Below are 22,092 nucleotides of genomic sequence, written 5' to 3' on the forward strand. Positions count from 1 at the left end.
AAATAACCCTCTTTCACCCATATTGCACCATGTTTGCACACATATCCTGATAATGGCTTTGCAGATAATTCTGATTCCTCACTGTTGATGAACAAAAAAAAACAAAAAACACTACATGCACAAGTCATGTTATCTTTTTTATCACAGCGGTCATCTGACAGAAATCTGATAGGCCCGCATTCAGGTCACCATGTTACTAGAAGTCATAAAGCATCATCATCTTGTTTTAGCAGGCTTACATTGGCATTACACTGATCTGATTACTGGAAAGATAATTGCAGCACATGTAAAAACATAAAAATACATAAAAAAAAATTACTCATTGAGTTTGTAATGAAGATACACACAAAGAAAATGGATAATCTAGATAATAGCAAAAGTTTAAATGAACACATGGATTGCTATATATAGCTCAGGTAACTGTATCGTTGATGGATTAAGAGGTGAGCTAAGTCCAAAAGTGATTGAAAAAATCAGATTATATAAGTGAGTCTGAACATTTCAGAAGATAATACAGGATTAGTACAATTTTAAAGGACTGCAGTTTGTGTCAGTGCTATCAGGGTTAGGTAGACATGTTTATAAAATTCATGTATTTATAGAATTGTGGTGTTGTTTGCATCTCATATATAATAAGCAAGCTATAATTGACTAAAAGTAGAAAATAACCTGCTGAACTCAGTCTTGCTCCTAAATATAACAACAGATGCTCAGCCATGTTATCATCTTAATGGGATCAGTCACCTCAGAGGAAAATAAATCTTACTGTCATTGAGCTACTTCAAGTGGTTTATCATCATCTTCCTGCATAGGGAAGGAAGGCAATTTAGAGGTCCCCTTTTAGCCAGGGTGTGAGGGGAATAGAGGGATCCAGTTTCTCCTGGATCACATCGAGACAGATGGAGGGACGAAGAAGCCAGAACTCAAAGTCTGCCCATTGCTGTCCTCACTTCATCAGGAGGGTCAGAGGACATCTGCTTTCTGACATCACAGTGAGCTCAAACTACGCGTAACACACGGAAACACTCACAAAATACATATGCCACGCTTATTCAACACAGCAGGCTATATATACAGAGATCTAGTGTAGTTGTGTATTTACACACACACACACACACACACACACACACACACACACACACACACATACAGACATCCATACTCTCACACTTACACATGGAGCCTAATCTGTCTCTTCATTTGCCTGTGAGTGGATCACAGTGCAAACTCCGATTACGCGTATAAAATCCTGAGCTGATTAGCTCGTCCATAAGTCTCCTCTTTGACCTCAGTGCCGAGCTTTCAGACGTCAGGCATGTGAGGGAATGGCTACTTGCCAGACTGGGAAAATTAGAACCACAAAAAACTGAAATGCCTTCTGACACTAAAGATGTAAATGATCTGATCAAGATAACGACAATGAGGCGTCAGTTATCCCCTTCTAAATTTGGTTCATGGGTAATCATGCAGGAGCTATCAGGCTAATTTTAGATTGGACCATCTGTTACTGTATCTAGTAAGGTCTCCATTATTAGACACTAAAGTGTAAAATTAAGCTTCAGCACACTCAGCCTTCCCTTACATATTCACTATTATAAACCAACATAGGACAATTATTTGCAGGTGGGGTGGATGCCTTCATGGGATGGAGCTCATCCAGTGATGAAGTGAGTCCCTGACAGCCGGCCAAGGCTGCTAAGATGGATGTGAGCTGCTGTCACTGTTGAACATAGGGCCAGTGACGTCTCCGCAAATTGATCTATGCCCTCTATAAAGTGTTTCTCCATCAAGGCAGCAACAGAGAACTTAAGAGACCTCAGCCTTACTGCTTTGACCTAATAGTGCTAGCTTAATTAAAACCTCGATTTTTTAGTTAAATATTTTAAACTTTATGTTATTAGCTGAAAAGTCTGGGCACTATCAATTATAGTTAACTTACTAGCTAACTGATGGCCCTGATCCAGGATCAAAACCACAGTACATGATAACTAACTAATGGTAAATCAATGTTAGCTTAACATTAGCTAATTATGTGGTGGATAAACTTATAACCTCAGGTTTCCTCAGACTTTCTGTTAAGTATTAACATTAAGCCATATTTCTGTAACCTTCCTATGTATTAACCATGTTTATTTATCAAATTAACTGTTCATGGAAATTATCCTTAGTTTCAGTTTTGTGTCAGTCCTGTTGGTAATCACAGAAAAGTGCAGCAAAGACAGCATGCTTACATTGAAGAATGGTGGTATAACATCTTTTGAAATCATACTTTCAAGTCTTTAACCTTATATTTATATAATTATAATCACCACCTAATAAAGTTTCTATGGCAAACATAGCAAATAGATTTATACATCCAGCAGACACAGTGCAACATTAGCAGTTTGGAGTTGTGTTTTTAGTCAAACATGCATTCTTTCTGGTCTCCACCAAAAGCTGCTAAATGTTCCACTATGTTCACCAGCTCATCACTAACTAAATAGGCCACATGTTTTTTTTCTACTGGCCCAGTATACACCTGGTTCCATGGCCCAAAACTGGCCCATATACAGCATGATTGTCAGACGCTATTTCCACATCTGGTGCACACACAGAAAATCTTCCGGCTGTCGGCCAATACCAGAGAATAACAGCTGGAACAGTATATGGGCCAGACTCGGGCTGAGGACCCAGGCATATGATGGGTCAGAAGTTTCATTTTGCTGTCTGGGATTTGTCTGTATATGAGTTAGATATAATGCTCCATGGGTTTGTCACGACAAGCAACACCTTTCATGTTACACAAAGTCAGACTGATTGATTAGTGCAGTTAATGCACTTTAATGTAACAAAGCAGCTACAGTATAAAGTCAGCACTCAGTGCAGTTGCAATTGCACAAAGGTCTAAAAGGCACAAGCCTTTTTCCAGTCTGTGCCCCATGAGATCACAGTGGAAAACAACTCACATCAACATCTCTCTTGACAGTTTATACAACAGAATAAATACAGGTTAAGGCTGCAGATGCAAGAATGACAATAACTTGGTTGTGAGGGCTGAAGGACACAATGGGTGCTTGTTGGTGCATATTAAAGCCTGTCATTACGATGGTTGATCATAAAATAGACTCAACACGGGTAAACATCACTTAGGGTTGCATTACCCGGCGCAATGAGCAAGGCAGGGAGAGGCAGGGTGGGGTCATAGCTTAGGTGATTTGTATGATAAGAAGAAATATAATAAAGAAAATATATATAAAAATATATAATAAGAATATAAATGTGACTTATTTTTCGATGCTGTAAAAATTCAGATTGAAACTGTACAGCCTCATGAATAATAAAGACTTAGCTATGTAATGCCACCATTAACTACTGCTGTTGAGACTGTTGAGGCTACCTGCGGGCAAAAGTTTTCTCTCACAATGATGCCTCTGTCTCCTTTACGTAGAACGAAAACACAGACACTCTGTAATCATGTGAAGATTAGGCTTTAAGGGGCATAAACAAAGCCAGACAGTGACAGTATGATTCGCCAGAATGTGGGAAAGTAGTCTGAAACAAAAACCCCACAGTGATGATGACACACACAGGCTGAAAAAGATGTCATTCAGCCAAACAGGTAGGTGAAGGCCTAGGAAGGAGGATTAAATCAAACGCATATCCTTACATTTGACGAGTATGTGCCTTGCTCAAGTTTAAGTCGGCTACTGCTTGAGCAAAGTGGACTAAATGCACTTTTTTAAAAGTCTTCAAGGACAATCAAAATGCAAAGCTGCTCATTACACACTTATTTAGACTGCAGTGCTCTGAGATACTGAATAGGCTGACCTTGGGGTTTTTTTTTACAGAGGGAGCAAACACCATGAAGTTTATTGACTGACGAGCTTTTGTGAAGCTTTACAGCTTTAAGGATTATCAGAATGCAAAAAAAAAACCCAGGTACACAACTTTTTAATTTCATAATCTGATTTTTAACTTTCATCCGTGTAGGTGAGGATGTCGACTGTTTGCTTTTTTTGATGTCCAAAAATATAGCTCAGGTGCATGAGGTTTAAAAACTCAGAACAAGAAAAAAACTTGCATACTGAAGAACTTCAGAAAGGGGCCAACTGTACAAAAACATTGTTTCATGTACATGAACGTGACAAGAAGGCGTTAAAAAACAGAAAAATTGCATAAACAGAAAATGTTCTGCTTAAGAGCCCATCATCAGTTCTGTTGGCACAGAAGCAAAGCCAGGAAAAACCTATGACGAGTCACCACGGGCCAGGAAACAATCAGCCATTATGATGTTCAACAATATGTGAACTGACAGGGCTTGTGTTGTTTTGCCCTCATACTGAAGTGTGAGAGGACAGGGAAATGAAGTCAGTGATATTGGATGAACTACATGGAAATTACTCTTTGAATCTGTGTACTTCAAACGTCTACTTTATTTCCTACCTTTACTGAATGTGGGCAAAACAACCACACCTGGCAGAACACACAATACTGCAAACAGAGGACCCAGAGGTGTCTTTCATTTCAGGTAACCTCTGCTATAAAACACAGTGGGAAACCCTGCACCTGAACTCTGTAAATACAATACTAGCCATTACATTTTTATTTACCCACAGTACAGCAAGATAGATTTTGGAATCATTATTATCATATTAATTGGCAATACTATTTATTTTAAATCACCTTGACTTATCTTTAACTGATGTCCTTGTAGAAAAGCAGCAACAGAACACATGCAACCTAAATTAAGATCATTATTGAGTCAAAATATGTGTGAAAATAATATGTTCCTGGACATGCAGAACTTCCATAAATACTGTATTTATGCAGCTCCAATGGAAGAACAGATTCTGCAAAAAAAAAAAAAAAAACACTTGCAAAATTTCTTCTAACTTGACTAGAGATGCAAGGGGGTTTTTCATCTGACAGTTACAGTAAGTACATTGCACCATGACTTGAAGTGACCTCACACAACTATTCACACTGCAGCAAAAATCCTCCCTGTGTAGACGCGTTCTATATGTCTCAGCAGCTGTCTACAGCCTTTTCCCTCATCCCTTCCCTGAGGTGTGGTGCTGTTTTATGAATGAGCTGTTATGCAAGCAAAAGTGACCTGAATACAGACAGACAGAGGGGTGAGAGAGGGAGGCAGGGAAGGAGGGAGGGAGGGAGAGAGGGAGGGGGGTGGGAGGGTGGGGAATTAAAATTACTGTATGGCAGGAGTTCAAATGACATCACTGTGAAAAAAAAACAAAAAGTCCCAAATCAAATGGTCCATTCCTCTTGTGGTTGTTTGCTGCTAAATGACAACTGCTGTGAATTAGGTCAGGTACTGTTTTAACTACGTGTTGTATTTGCCAGTGTAATCACACTAAAGCTGGAGATTTACTTGTGTTCATCGAGATGTTCAAGGTGTAATCATCATCATCATCATCATGACCTGATGATAACCAGCGCTGGTTCTGCGGTTATCGCAGCATCTCCGCCAGACGGTGTGACACTGTGCCAAGGAAAGAGGGTTTAGGTTTGCATGTGAAAATCTATTACTCACCACCTCACAGGGCAACACAGGCCAAATCCACTTAAGCTTACATCTCTGCCAGCAGCAATTTTTGTTTCTCTTTACGGCGGCTGATTTGACTGTGAGAGGGAAAGTGTGGTGTTGGTGAAGAATGTTTTTTTTGGTTTTTTTTCCCAAACTAGATGAAATTAAATGAAAGCATTCTCTGTTTTAAAAGGTAGCGGTTTAACCTTTACATATTGGACTCTCTGTAATTTTAACTGATGTTCAACAATGAGCTGAATCATGTTATGTAAGCACAAAGAGGTTACAGAACCTCCTACACTACGTTTACTCCTCTTTATGCCTGCTTTGTTACCTTTGACCCATCCCACCTTATCGGTGTCAGATGTCTATGTGAATTCTGGGTTGGGTTTCCTCTCAGTGCTGTGTTCACAGCATGAAATCTGAAGCGCTCCTGCCTTTTTTGTCACACCAGTGATACTGGTTAAGCTGAAACAATTAGACAGAAAAATAAGCAACTATTTTGATCAACAATTAATTATTTAAGCCACTTTTTAAGCAACAAGACTAAGAGTTAGTTGCCGCTCTAATTAATATTGCTACCAGACAAAATGCCAAATATGAAATTCTAATTTTGCATTTCACAAATTTACCATTTATTATTTCCTAGAGGGAAATTCTCTTTTCAAATTGCTACAAGGAAGTCGAAGGTCCCTCAGCCACACATCAGCATGACGAATACTTGATAACATGCAATCCTCTAAGTTGCTGTCTCCACACATTTTTTTGAAACTTTGAAACATCCAAACAATTATCTAATTTAGTGTCAGTTGAAATGTGTTATAAACGTTGGATACTGGTACCTGGCGTGCTAATAACCTGCCAGTCTCTTGTCTGTGTTGTTCTCATCTCTCCATGGAAACCCACTCAAGCACAACGTGGTCAAACAGACAAGACATATTGAACCCTGGGAGCTAAAAGCTCCCTATCAGCACACTGTTTGACAGGTTATTGATCGGCATTGTCAGCAGCAGCATGACTTACGCTCCCCCTGATACAGTAACGTGTCGTTTGTCAGCGGAAAGTAGTGGGTTTATTTTGAAGTCTAGGTGGTGGCTTATACCTGCTCTGGCCCCATACAAAAATTCAATGAATGGAGACGAGGAGTTAATTATTTACCTTTAACACTGTAGGGCAACACCGAGCCCCTGGTGACTGTATGTAGGCCTATAGTGTGTGTGTGTGTGCGTGTGTGTGTGTGTGTGTGTGAGTGTGGGGGTGTGTGTGTGTGTGTGTGTGTGGGGGTGTGTGTGTGTGTGTGTGGGGGTGTGTGTGTGTGTGTGTGTGTGTGTGTGTGTGTGGGTGTGTGTGTGTGTGTGTGTGTGTGTGTGTGTGTGTGTGTGTGTTGTTGTGATCTGAGTGACTAGTGTGTGGGGGTGTCTTCTCTAACGAGATCAACGCCCTGACATAATTATTCCCAGTATCTGATCACCGATCCAAACAAAACAAAGAGGTGGGATGTCAGATTTGATTTATTTGTCTCATTAACCTCAACACCGTCCACAGGCGGCTGTTTGTTTGAATCATTAATGAAACACATATCTCCCGTTGAGATCTTTGAGGGAACAGAGGGATGTTCACTTCATAAAAAACTTCCAAAACACACACACAAGCCCCGCTGGTAGATTCCTTAGCCAAAACCACACACTGATTTTGTTAAGTGCCTATCAAGCGTGCACCATCCTAGCAACCATCAGGAGATGAACGGAGGGAGGCGAGAGGAGAAGACATGAGGGGAAGAGGCACATAAACGAGTCCAGGCTGATTTCTGAGTGTTTGTTTTGGCATGACGGAGCGAAAAAGTGCGAGGAATGAGGGAAGAGTGTTTTTAAAAATAAGGTAAAGTACAATAACTTTTACAGAACCTGCTGTCATTCAACCGTAAAGTGATACAAGTTAAAAACTAACACTACCACATGAGGACAGAGTGATAACACTGCAGGGGTCTCCAAGCTGTTTATAATACGTGACTGGGTGGCTGCTTAAATCCACAGTGCCCTTCCCTTACATTCAGGGGGCCTCTGCAAACATAATGCACACACACTCACACACACACACACACACACACACACACACACACACACACACACACACAAAAACACACCCTTCTGTCCTTCTCTGCAGTGGCTGTTATATATAGAGAGAGAGATGAGGGGAAAGGAAGGATGGCCCAGGACAGCTTGTTCTTGCAATGGATGAAAAACTCACTGGAGCAGAAGAGGAATCCTGACATTACTTTATGCACATGCACGCGCGCACAGACACACACACACACACACACACACACACACACACACACACACACACACACACACACACACACACACACACACACACACATTGTTAAAAGATAAATACATATAAATTTGAAAGGAAAAACAGCATCGCATCTCCTGTGTGTAGAGGTCAAAAGATCAAGTTAAATGTCCGTATATCTTGTTGAGACATACTGGGGATGTGATTTTCAGTTCTTTGTTTTGCATGAGGTCTTATAGATGATGTATAGCAACATTTACATGCCAAATTATTACATCTCTGATAAGCCTTAACCTGCCCTGAGAATAAAAAACATACCGTATATCGTGCACAGCTGACTCATGCAGTGACTGTGTCATGAGCCTGGAAATCATGGAGTGAAAGATGAACAACAGCAGCCTCAGGTTCAAGAGGTAAAACACATAAGAGACTGAAAACTCTGAGCTCCCACCACAGAGGAATAGGATTTATATATAAATAAATATATATATATATATATATATAAAAGGCTTGGCGGTAATTTGCATTCACAGCAAACTGCATTAGTATTCCACTGCAGCTGTCTTGTATAACGTCTGTGATAGAGAGCGTCTTTTACCGAGGCTGAGGCTGAGGCTGACGTCGATCCAGATACTTGCTGTGGTCAAAGACGAGGGATTCCCTTGACTTTTGTTTTCACGCATGAGAGATTAATAAGGGTAGTTACATAACATCAGCAGGGTACAGGTGAGAGGGTTCTGACTGCAGTCCCCCTTTTAACTTCATCTGCAGTGGGACAGAGGAGAGGAGAGGAGAAGAGAGGAGAAGAGAGGAGAGGAGAAGAGAGGAGAGGAGGTAAATCGGCAAGAGAGTAGGAGGAGGAAAACAGAGAGAGATAAGAGGAGGGAAAAAAGTGGGAGGAAACAAAAGGAGAACTAGGAAAGAGGAGAGGAGAGCCAAGAAAAGAAAAGTAAAGAAAAGAAAAAAAAGAGAGAGGTGAGAGTAGGAGAAGGTGGAGGTGAAAGAAGAGGAGATGAGAGAAAGAGGGAATAAGTAGAGAAACAGGCAAAGAAGAGAACAGAAAGGAGTTGAGGAGAGGAGAGTGGGAAGAGAGTAGGAGGTGGAAAACAGAGAGATGAGCGGAGGGAAAGGAGTGAGGAAAGAAAAGACAGATGGAGGAAAGGAATTAAGGAAAGGTGATAGGAGAGGAGAATAGGGTAAGAGGACAATAGGGGAGAATGGGGAGAGTAGTAGGTAGAAAGGAGGAGGTGAAAGAAAGGGAGATGAGATAATGGGGGAATGAGGAGAAAAACTGACAAAGATGAGGTTAGAAGGGGGTTGAGGAGAAGAGAGGTGAGGAAATGAGAGAAAGGTGATAAAACGAGAAAGGAAAGGGTAGAGGAGGAGCAGGTTCAAGGAAAGAGGGAAAGGAGATCAGGGGGAATGTAGAGACACAGGAAAAGGAGGTGAAGCAAAAATGGAGGGATAAGGGACACAATCAAAGAGAGGGAAAGAGGCAGGGGAATAAAAGATGGGGAAAGAAAAAAGAGAGAAAAACAGAGGAAGAAGCAACAAACAGCCAAAACCACGATGCAGCACACACAACCATCAGCTCCGAGACCAGCTCAACAACAAGCTCTCCATCCAGAAAACCCCACCGTACACCACAACTCCCGGGCCGACACAGGTGTCGGGTTTCAAATAAGTGCTGACATCGATGACACGCGACACCCAAAACAGGATGTTTGTCGTCACCTGTCGGTTCAACATCACCAGCATGTGACGAGGATGTTTTCACCTGCAGTCAGCAATCACAGTGAGAGATGATCTGCCCTGTCAGAGGAGCAGAGCTATGTTTAGGATGCTTGCCATGTGTCATCTGTTGCAGTCATCACCGTGGTTGTAGCTCTGTATTGTCATGTGCTTGTCATGTATAAATGACACTATTGTGAAGGCCAGAAGACTGAAACGAATCAGGTTGGACAGGTAATTTCCCTTTGTGGTTATTTTCAGTCTCAGAGTACATGTGCTGCAGCGATAGCAAACTGACACTTATTGTTTAAAATTGATCTGTAACTATGATTACAGTTGATTGTTTTCATCAGCTGATGCTAGACTAAAAGGTTAACGGTAACACTTAAGTGTAGTAATAGTTTCACATTTTGGGAAATATGCTTATTCACTTTTGAGCAGAGTTAGACGGCGGGATAAATACCAGTCTCCTGGTATAGCTAGCAGCGTCTTAGCTTAGCTTAGCTTAGCATAAAGAATGAAAACAGGGGGTAATAGCTAGCATGGCTCTGTCTAAAAATAACAAAATACACCAACCAGCCCCTCTTGAGCTCACTTCTTAACACGTTGTGTCTTGTTTGAGTTTAATGTTGCCAAGAAACATGTTGCTACGCTACACTTAATTTTTAGTGTACAGATTAGACAAACTGAATATAACTTGTCAATCAGTGAGCTTTAGAGGTGCTGGTAGTCAAGATTTTGTTTCCTTAGGACAAAGCCAAGTTAACAGTTTCCAGTTTTTATGCTAAGCTAAGCTAACATGTTTCATATTGAACACACGGACATCAAAGTGGTATCGATCTAGATAACAACCTAAAAAAGAAACATAAAAAATGTAAAATTCACACAAGTCAAAGATGATTAAGGCCGCTATCCAGCTACTATCTTCCCACATGTGCACAGAGCTGTAGCTACCAGTGAAAACACCAAGTTCATGTCCTCAGTATTAAATTTGCCCATCTTAGCAACCTGTAATTTAAAAAAAATCAACACATGGTGGTATTTTACAGATATTTATATTTGAAAACAGTTTATAAACCACCATAATTTTATTCCTGGCCTTGTGGTGACGCTTCAATAAATAACAATAACAAACACAGAATGTGCAGTGCTGGCCATGTGAGTTAATAGAACCACAAGAGATAACAAGACGGCAAAACCATTACACGTCATTATAATAATCGACCTTAAGTGAACCTCCACCAGAAAATAGCTCCTCATATATGGGCTCATATTTATATATAAATAACTCACAAGGAACTGTTTCCAAGTTATAGTCACTGAATTAAGCTAAAAATATCACTTCAACCGGCAATTTTCTGAGGATGGATGGTGCAATAACAAACCCTCTATGGAGACAACTGCCTCCGAGACTAGTTAATGTTTTGTCAGATATTTCAGATAGTGAGGGGAATCATTTCCTGCAATTCCACTCAAAGAATGGCTGCATACCAGCCTGGATGACTCACTGTTGCCATATAAACCAAGCCATGATCATAAAACATTGTGAAACCTTTGTGTCTACTGAGAAAAACATGAAAAACAGGGGCTACCCAGACAGGTACTTCCCGCAGGAAGGAAGACACTGTAGTGAGGAAGACTCAGTAGTATTCTAGGTATTGAGTATAAGCAAAAAGAATGAGGTTAGAGACTGTATTTGCTTAAGTTTCTATACATCTTAACTGCTAAATTTACTTGTTCCTTAATGGGATACTGCTGAGAAGATGCAGTTTACAGAGATCCAACAGAAATTAATCTGAGTGCTGAGGCAGACCACATACTGAAAAAGGTTAAATAAATGATAGCAAAAAGGTGTCAGAAAAACATTTTATATTTCTATGAGGTACCTCAGTTACAGCAACCCACGGATATGAAGTTGTCTGCTCCTATGGTCTGGTTCAGCTACATTTGATTGTAGCACCATCTTGTGAGGTTTTATGGAACAGCAGGAGAAAAGGGCTTCAACAGATGTTTTTCACAGCAGACATTTTGACATGTCAGAGCAAGAAAAGCACGGGTGGAATGAATAACATCAATAAGAAATGTATTTGATTGGTTGGATAAATGTTGATATTTGAATGAACATATTTTACCCTGAGACCAAGTCATCTGTGTTTTTTAAAATGTCCAGTAGGGAGCACATTTTGCCATTTCAAGAACTTGACTGAAAATGCGACTGTCTGAGGTTTTCAGTCACTCATCTGAACTTTACTTTCTTGGACGCGACACCTCACTGAAACCTGATTGGACAGAGGACTGTGGTTGATTCCAATGAGTCTCAACTTCTTATCTACAGTCGTTCAAAGTCAGATTTTTTCATAAGGAATTTTGTTGTCTAAATCCCACCAAACCTAAACAGGCAACTTCTGAAAATATTAATTCAATATAGGCATGGGCTATTTAAAAGTCTAATTATTGATCTCCACAAAAATTCAAACTAGGCGCCATCAAACGTCGGGTGTCTGCAGGTTTTCTACACTACAGCAGTCGATTTCACAAATTATCTTTCTTTCTTTCTAGTTAAAAGTGTGAATCTAGCAACACAAGGGAGAGTGGCAAATTGCAGCTTCTACAACAATTAAGCATTTGAAATAATATCATCATCATATAATTTTTTTTTTTTAAATCAACAACAGGTAATCAATCAAGTGACAGGATCATTTTAAATCCGAGATGAAATGTTTTTTACTGAGGGAACAGTCATGTAGTTCTGAATGTTCTTGTGATTGTTCGAGTTTTATGGTAACGTTATTGCATTATTTTTGTGTGTTTTCTATGAATTTCTTGTTTTGAACTATTTGGTGCCGTTCTGCATGAATTTCTTGTTGAAGTTTGTGCTATATTTAATGTATTTGTTATATTTTGCATGCCTTTGTTGTCACCTTTTGTATACATTTTAATAAACTTGGGGATTTCAAAAGGTCCATCTGTGGACAGACGGAATGAAGGTTGGGTCATTGGTCTGTTACATAGTTTCCCTATAAAATCAGAAGTTACATAAATGGCAGCACGCTCTGCATTGTGTGACTCACTTCTGTATCAATGCCTCCCTCCACTGGAGATGAATGGTCCTACCTCCTTCCTTCTAGGATGCAACATGGTTTTTTTTTTTTTTTTTTAGGGTGTGGGCCAAGTGTGTCCCAGTGTCTGTTTGCCAACTTCTTTCCACCCGTGGTAAATTTTCGTGTCCTCGTTCTGATTAAGGATTTACTGAACACCACAGATATTATGTGCGCTGCCAATTTAAATGTACTAAATGGCTGTGCGCAAAACGAGATGGCACCCTAAGAGAGATTCTTAGCGCTGTAAATTTTCACCTTTAGTGGAAGACAAATTACACACAAGATAAACCAGACGAGCCCTTTACTTACTTACTCAACTCAGTTTATTTACAGAGTATTTGAAGAGCCATGTATGCAAATGTACTGAAATTACCGACAGAACTCTTTTCCTTTACACATGGGGAGCTGATTAATCAGAGTTTGATCTCTTTATATTTTGATCTAGATGCTTCAAAAATCCAGTGAGTGACTGTTTCTTGTTTTAGATTGCTGTCAAGTTCCTCAGGGAAACAATAAATTAACCCGGTTTTAAGCCGTGCTCAGTCTTCCAGACTTGAGTAAATGCAGCGGTTAGAAACAGTTAATATTTCTGCGTGAGGACAGGACACAGATAAATCTAAGCAACACCAAGCCGGCGATATTCCAATAAAGGGCAAGAAAAGAGATCAACCAAAAAGAGAACGCTTAACAAAAATAGTTTTACTACAACATAACGTTACAGTCCTCCCTCAGATGAGCCATACAGAAGCAATATGATCATGGAGGGTCTAAGTTACTGGACGACAGGTCACACTGATCGCTCTAACCCATTAATACATTATCTTTTAAAAGGAAAGTTTAAGGATTTTTTAGAAAGCCTTTCTACGGGTCAAGAACAAATCTCAACAGAGAATTTTGTCGTAAGATTTCATGTATGCACTTTTGAGGGACTAGCCAATAGAAAATTTGTAACAGCAAGATGAAGACCTTTAATCTTGAATACTTTTTTATTTGTAATATCACTTTTTCTTCTCCCACAAAGACCCAATCTTCCCTCCGGATTCAATTCAATTCACTTGCATAATCATCACAGATCAGTATCATGGAAAGAGCAAAAGCAGGTTAAGACCAACTCAGGAAAGTCACGGTGAAAAACAACTTTGTGATTGACGACAAGACCTTCAAAAAAGCCTCAACTATCCCTTTAAAGAAAGCACCTCAACTCTCACAAACACCCCTGAAGAAAACTAGTTTTAACTGTCCTGATATCAGTTTGGTGACGGTACATGCCTTTTTTTTTTTTAATTAACACTGAAAATAAAATAGAGAACAGGCAACATAGATAGCATGGACAGACATTAAAAAAAAGAAAAATAAAAACAGCTCAGGTTCCTACACTCTTAAAAAAAAAGACGACGTTTTCAACACATCTTCACCTGCTACCTCTCTGGATGTGTTGGGAATGGCTTCTTTTTAAGTGTGTGGAAGTGATTGGCTCACCCTCCCCAAACTGTCCACCAGGTGTTGTAAAGACTGAACTTGTACAGATATGAGAAAACTGATCACTGGGGGAAAAAAAAAAAACAAAAAAAAAAACAAACAAAAAAAAAACTATGAAATAAAAATTACATCCACAGTTTCTGGGGACTTTTTAACATGTGGCAACATTTCATAATACTGCCAAACAGACTGCTGGACATGACTTTGGAGGAACAAAATCTTACATTTATAAACGGGCAGATTTTGGATCATTTTACGCACAATCCTCAGTTTATTGGGCTCCGGCAATAATCTGTCTTTTCTATCAACCTCAGACCAATGTTAAAATGTAAATAATGAAAATAGCTAAAATTACATCTGTTGGGGTCACAAATTCACTCTAACCATGGACTAAATGCTTTTAAATGTTGGCTGTAAAGTACTGTCTATTCTGTGCCAGTAAATTTGGCAGGTATACAGCAACCTTTGGGGCGTCTTCAAATTTATGACCCATCCGTGGAAGAAAACACCTCTACCGTTTGTTATTTTTCAGTTGAGCAGGTCTCTCTAATTGCAGCTTCTTAAAAATGTGACTAGTATTTCAACTGTTACAGTTTAAGTTACAGTTTACATAGGACTGAACAACAGTTTCATGATGTATTTTCTGTTGTTTTTATGTCCAATCCTACAAGTAAGATAACCTTTGTTGTGTGGTGAAAATATTGTAGTAAGTTTCGCCTGTGTTCAGTATTAAGTGCCCCACAAGATGATGCTGAACTACAGTAGCTGCACCACCAATTAATATTCAGTGACGTGAAGTGCTGGTATGCACAGATACACAGGTGTGGAAATTCAACTAACCTTTTTGTTGAATATACAGGCTTACTGCCCAAAAACTCATTGTATTCCCTAGAAAGAGTAAAGGGAAACGTCATCATTCATGTTTGTATTTTTTTTTGTCTGTTTACTACTAGTGGTGGGGAGGAGACACCTCTACATTCTCTGTGTGTTGAAATAACAAAACCTGTCATCTCTCTCACAAGAAGACATACAGATGTGTTGACAAATGATGCATGTGTTAAAAGAAGGGCAGCTTTAATGTATATTTTGCAAACGTACCAGTATGTGCCTCGTTCAGGACAACATATTGCATGTTATTTTAAGACTGTAGTGGGGAGGGTGTCATTCTCTGTCCATGCATTTAAATAGCAACACAGGAAGAAAAAAAAAAAAAAAAAAAAAAAAAAAGACTAACACACATTTAACGCGTCTTAGAGAGGAAAATAAGTCACCCAGAGGTCTGCAGCAGTAAATCTTGTCATTTCTTTCAAATAGATTTGGACTTATAATCTTTTTTTTTTTTTCTTTTTTTTTTTTTTTTTTTGTGTCCGTTAAATTCAAATGTTGACAGAATAGGAGTACATTTTGTGGATCACATTCAGACGCCTCGTCTCTCTTCTTCTATACTTCAGTGTTGCCCGCGTAGAGCCTGGTCCATGTTCGGGCTGAGGGGAGAGAGAAAGATAAAATGGTTGTGGAGGGTGTGAGGGGGCTGTGGAGAGTGCAGGACTGTGGATAACAAAGTGTTAGAGAGTGTTCGCAGATGTGTTTCATCAAACAAACGTCCAGGACCACAGGCATCCTAAAGTAACTGAAATGTCCACATACGAAACCAACACAATAAGTAAATCAATTAGTCAGTCCACAGAAAATCAATCACCAACAATTTTGATGAACAATTAACGGTTTAAAAAGTTCATCAGGAAAAAATGCTAAACTTTTGTTGGTTCCATCTAGAGTAGCAAGTAAGGATTATTTTCATTATCCGTTAATCTGCCAATTTTTTTTCTTGACTAATCGTCTAATCTCTCGGTCTTTAAATTCTCAGAAAGACTCAGTTGACATATTCCAGTTACTTGCTTTGTTCCACCAGTAGTTCAGACCCAAAGATATCCAGTCTCCTATCACAAAAGACAAGAAATTTCCCCCAAAAAAAAGAAAAAGAGAAAAACAAAGTCTAGAAATGATGCATTAATTATCAAATGTATTGCTGCTTATTTGGAGCTTTGAACCAGAACAAACTACAACCGTGCTCCTTTTGAGGTATTTTGGGTCACTTGTTCAACAGAATTCTCAAATGTCTTCAACAAAGAGATGTAGTGAAGGAGAATTTGACAGCAGAAATAAAAGTATCACTGAAAAGATGAAGAGAGCTTTCAAAGCCTAAAGCGTCATGAACAGAAAAACAGAAAGAAATGAAACCACAGGTTTGTTTTAAATGTTATAAAATGTCTATATAACTAACTTTCACTGTCCTCGTAGAATCCAAGTCTCACAGCTTCTTTTACAACTGAATCATTCCAACCCATTTTCTCTTATTTTGTTAAGTACTTTTTGTTAAAATGCTGCGAGTACAGCAACAACATCTTTGATTTGAGGAAATCCCTTTAAAATAACTGTGTTGTTCTGATTCATGAGCTGTGATTTCATGATAAGTTTGACAAATTTAAGAAAAGCATCCATGCTCAATGGCATATTTGTCTGTTTACAGTCACCAACTCAAGCTACCAACAAAGCCAACCAGGAAAACTGCCATTGAAGAAGGCAACACCTGAGCTTTGAATAATGTGATAGCATTTGAAATGTGGGTGGCAATTCAAAGGTCTTGAGTTGAGCTAATGGTTTCCGCCATCTGTCAAAGCATTTCTCATACTGGAAATCTATGACCACCTGTGGTGATTGCAAGTTGAGAACAGCTGATGCTGAGTGTTGTAAATGAGTGTTCAGCAAAAATATGAATCTGCTACTCACCTGTCTCAATGGCATGGCTTTCGTTTTTCTTCCACTGCTCTGCAACGTCGTTTGCCAGGGGATCATCTGGATTGGGAGCACTTAATAACGCCTGGATAGATAGCAACACTGTACGGATCTGCAGGGCTGGAGACCACTTATCTGGAAGAAGGAAAGTTTGGAGAAGGATGCAAGGAGAGACAAAAGTGACAGTTCACAGGTCAAACTGAGGAAACAAGGGAAATTTCAGAGTAATACAGCATTGGTATTAGTGGATGACGACACCTATGCAGCCACAAGATGCTGGTGACAGAGACACTGAGCAGCATCATTCATGGCTAACAGTTAAAGCTGTGCAGTAATTTCTCTGAGATCCACTTTTTCCTAAAGCTATTTGATAATGGAAAACAACTCTGGCTCTTGTAAATCTAATGAATCAAAACAATAAAATATGAGATAGTAACGAGCCTGTTGCAATATTTTCTTTACTACCCTAAAGAAAGTCTGCCAAACCCTCTGCTTTCGTCTGTTCCGCTCTTGCCAAATACACATTACAATGCATTTGTTTAACCTCAAAACTTGATTTGATGGTTGTAATCATATCTGCTTCCTGAGGCTTCGTCACACAAGAGTACTTTTTTACAAATATAACTGGCTACATTTAAGCTATCTGATATTATAAAACTTGCTGATCTGATACCACAAAGTCTGGCTGTGACAATAAAAACTCCATCCCATGATTCGATGCCTCACTCTGCCACACACTGTGTGTAATAATGTTGTCATTGGGCACTTTATGGGTGTCAGAGTCATGTGAACGTGTCAGTCAGATGTGCCATAAGTGTATTGCTTCACTTCTTTGATTTGATAGCTGCGAATTACTATTCCCATTATGCCTAATACTATTATTATTAATGTTGTTAATTACTGCTAGCCTGAATTTCTTTTTTTCCCCTTGTTTGGATATCCCCTCCACCCAGAATCAAAAATGTCATGTTTTTACATAAATGTTCAACTTTCAAACGGCTTTGTGTGGCATGAAAGGGTTGAGAGTACTATCAAACCCACTGAGAATTAACCCCCTGCTTCACTACTCAGATCATTGTTTTGAACAATCTTTGACACGTCTGGTTTTGCTACCTGCAACTGCAGACAACCAATGTAAAGGAGTGTTGAGAGTTGTTGGGGAACAAACAAGTATTGGGACTTCTTTTGTTAGATGGACATAAACAACTCTCTAATAGGATACCCATGATGCTCTGTGTCACCTGAATACATTATGTAAATTGGCAGTTGTTCGCCAACACATTAGTAATATTAACTCAACAGCCCGTATAGACATAAAGGCCATTGCAGTGAGTTTTCCCTCCTCCTACAAGTCAGAAATTTTGTATTGCAGATTCAACAGTTTAAAATAATCCAATTTCTTTTTACTAATGTCAAGATTGGAAACAAAACTGTGCAAGCACAGTCAGTGTGATTCCACACCGGTGTCAACCAGAAAAAAAACCCATCATGTATACAGAACATTTCTTACTTGTTTGTGTCTTTCTGCTGTGTTTTCTTACCTTTCAAAATGTCTAAACATATTCTTCCCAGTTTGTCAACATTGGGGTGGTAGATTTTGGTCATGAATCGCACTTTGGGAGCTGCCATGGGATACTCTTCTGGAAGAAATAGTTCAAGTTTAAATGTGCCTCCTTCAAAAGGAGAGTCTTGAGGCCCCGCAATGACCACATGGAAGTAACGTGCATTCCCTTCATCAGGCGTAGCCGTGATCCCTGGAACAGGCTCCGCCATCAACCGCTGTGTCTCCTGAGTGTGGTCAGAATGAGAAACACACAAAACCATTGTTGAGAATTCTGAATGAAACTAAAATTACTGCCTCACTGTTGTATGTCTCCACCAACAAGTCAAGTTGCAGTTTATATCGATGTCTGTCCTGACTCATATATGTAATGAAGATTTAGAAAGAATATAATAAAAGGTATTCAGTGTATTTTTTTTATGATTTGTGATATACAAGGATATATAAATAAAATTGATTTGTTTGATTAAGCTTTGTTATTCTAAATTTGCTGCATGTCTACTGTATTACTGTGTAAGTTCACTGAGTGAAACAAAAAAATGTGTGTGCATGTGCTCACACAATTAACCAATAAAACTGATTCTCATAGAGCACAAATTTTTAGCCATGACAGTAGACAATGCTTCAAAGATGGATGTTGCTGCAAATAAAAAAAAAACTGTGCTGAAGAAAGAACTGTGGAGGCGTCAACAGACAACAGACTTTCAGGTACATAATAGATGACAATGTTCAATTACACCTTGCTTAGTCACATGCACACAAACTCACCCACATACAGACAAGACAACATTCCACAAATTATTGTTTAACAGAAACTAAAAAGGCAGCTGAGGGCTGGAGCACTTTCCCACATAGCATACAAGTACTTTGATTGAAACACTCACAGAACTTCCCACTACTCTAAACTGCTTATTTCTTAAATAAAATATATGATTCAGACCTGCAACTAACAATTATTTTAATTTTATATTAAACTGACAACAATTTTTAAACCAGACAAGCTATAAAATGTCAGAAAAGAGTGAACAATGTATCATGATCATTTTTAAAAACTAAAACTGAAAAAACTTTTTTTTTTGTCTGACCCGATGTCTAAAATCCAACAATATTGTTTTTACTATCATATAAAGGTTCGGTTTATTCACATTATCATTAACAACATTTCCAAATATTCTCATTTAGAGGCTGAAACCAGTGGTTTTCTGGCATTTTTTTTTACCTAAACATCAGCAAAACGATCAATGAATTATCATAATGGTTGCCAATTAATTTTATGACAATTGAGTATCTGAGTAACCTATGAGGTTTCAGCGCCACTTTTGGTTTATGATCCATTTTATTATGAGAAATGAGTTAACAGATTATTACGGTTAAGTAAATTTCTATTACAAATCAACTACGTATTGTGCGACACTAAGAGACACAAGAAATGAAAAGAAGGAAGTGGAACATTATTTCGTATTTCTGCATTTCACCAAGCAGGTGCAACGAAACATCTGCAGTCGACAGGAAAGAAAGTGGTTTAATCTCGTTTTATATACAAGTATTACTTTGTTGTGGTTGGAAAACAAACTACAGGTTTCCATAATGGAAGCTAGGTCGTATTTTCACTTTGTCAGCGTTATGTTCCTGGCTGTGAAAACCAGCTAAACCTGAGAAATAGCTGCTAGATGTGGCGGAAAAGGCTGATCGCGCCCACTGCCGGGCCTGGCCCTACGAAGTAAAGTCGCGATGAGGGAGGAGACCGCAGCGCAACAGGCCCCACAATTCTGGTTCATTTTTCGATTCATTTTACACAAAATAAGCAATATGAACATGTTCGCTTTCCTACGAGCATTTAAATGTTTAGAGACCACAAGGGCGGCGTTTCACATCAGCGCCAGACATGTGTACCAATGACCAAAGCTACAGTTGCTAGCTTAGCTTACATAGCGAATCCATTCATATGGCGACTAGGACAATTTGTCATAATTTGTTGATTCACACTGCAAATTAGCAACCTGGTGGTGTTACAGCTGCAATATAAGCACGACAACAAATCTACTCGTATAAAAATTCAACCACAGACAGAGCAGAAGGGAGTAAACGGAAGTGGCAAACAAAACACTTGCAGACACGGACCAGCGAGCTAGCTCGATAACTAGCTAGATAAGAGCTAATTGTGCTAGCTGCGCTAACGTCAGGCTACACGCTGGATGGCAGTAACTCTACGGCCATATTCGCATTAAATAATCTTAACAAGACAAACACACGGACTCATTAAGATATATATACACTGTCCGGTGAAAAATGTACCTTTATAATCCTACGAGGCAAACCGGCCATCTTGTGTTAGCTATTATATTTTTAGCCGTGGACTCGCCTTCTCTTCAGGTTGGACTGACTGAGCTGCCGGGGCGGGGACAGATAACTCACTCTTCCGGTGGCTTCAGATGACGTTAGGAAATGCGCTGTTAATTGTAATAAAAATATAAAAACTAGATGTAATAAAAAATATAAACAGTAAATACATTAATTGTAATTAACATTAAATACAAATACTAAGTTTATTAAAAGAAACTGATAGAAATAAAAAATACTAAATGTAATATAATATAAACATTAAATGTAATGAAAACAAACACTAAATGTAAATATTTAAACACTAAATGTACCAGTTAAAATGTAAGTACTACTTGTTACCTAAGCATTTTGGGCAGATTTTCGACACTATAAACACAATTTAAAGCTTCCTTTTGAATACATCATACTACTGTATATTATGAAATCCCCCAAACTTAATTTTATTGCAAATGTTATGACATGGAAAAAGTTTTTAAACACAAGATGCCAATTCTCTAAAAGCCTAAGATGGCACTGACACAATTAGTATTTAATGTGCCTTTATTTGATTGCATTAATTAATTTTTCTATTTTACTGTATTTTTTTAAATGTTCTCTTTCATTTATATAAACACTATTGTGATGATAAATAGAAAATGAAAGCATATTTTGATAAATACTAAATAGTCTATATGAAAATGATGAATTACTCAGTTGTTGAAATTTGTTCACTTGTGTCAAAAATTTGTTTTTTTTCATATCTAAGGTAGATGATTCCTATGGGTGGACCTAATAAATGAGAGGTGGGACAATATGGGTGAGACTGAGTATGTGGAGAATAAAACCTGTGTCTGAATCTTGTTGTGATGTGCATGACCTTGAACACTCTACACAATGAGTGCCCTTGTGTTCTGTTTTTCCTGCAGGCACTGTGAAACATCTTGGTTGCTGTTCATATCTTGTGGTGCAGAACCACAGCTGCATTGGTGGTTTCCTTCAATCCAAAAACAATGGCCACTTTTTCTTCACAATCTCCCTCTCACATTGAAGTCAACATGTAGGATGCATTTACTTGCATTCATTTTATATCCAGAGCTGATTTTTATGTTTCACTGCTCTGCATGCATCTTTTCTGCTGCAAGAATATTAAAGATTAAGAACAACATATAGTGGAAATCATTTTTATCAATTTAACTTTTCATAAATTATTGACAGTTTGAAAGTAAAATGTGTCATAAAACAGAATTGGATTGTACTTGAACACATCTTAAAGCTCAGTAAAC

The 22,092-nt window shown here is 38.7% G+C and overlaps 1 protein-coding gene across 1 annotated transcript; it reads right to left on the reverse strand.

The window, feature by feature from the left end:
* Nucleotides 1-12,951: 12,951 nt before the first annotated feature.
* LOC111224648 (ubiquitin-conjugating enzyme E2 N-like) lies at nt 12,952-20,876 on the reverse strand. The gene is made up of 4 exons (XM_022749212.1): nt 20,783-20,876; nt 18,468-18,714; nt 16,921-17,061; nt 12,952-15,614 (listed from the first exon to the last, which is right to left on the reverse strand). The coding sequence occupies exons 1-4, from the start codon at nt 20,810-20,812 to the stop codon at nt 15,571-15,573; spliced, it is 462 nt and encodes a 153-aa protein (XP_022604933.1). The 5' UTR covers nt 20,813-20,876; the 3' UTR covers nt 12,952-15,570.
* Nucleotides 20,877-22,092: the final 1,216 nt, after the last annotated feature.

This window comes from Seriola dumerili, unplaced genomic scaffold (assembly GCF_002260705.1).
Source record: "Seriola dumerili isolate Sdu_G_001 unplaced genomic scaffold, Sdu_1.0 BDQW01000138.1, whole genome shotgun sequence".
NCBI classification, from domain to species: Eukaryota; Metazoa; Chordata; class Actinopteri; order Carangiformes; family Carangidae; genus Seriola; species Seriola dumerili.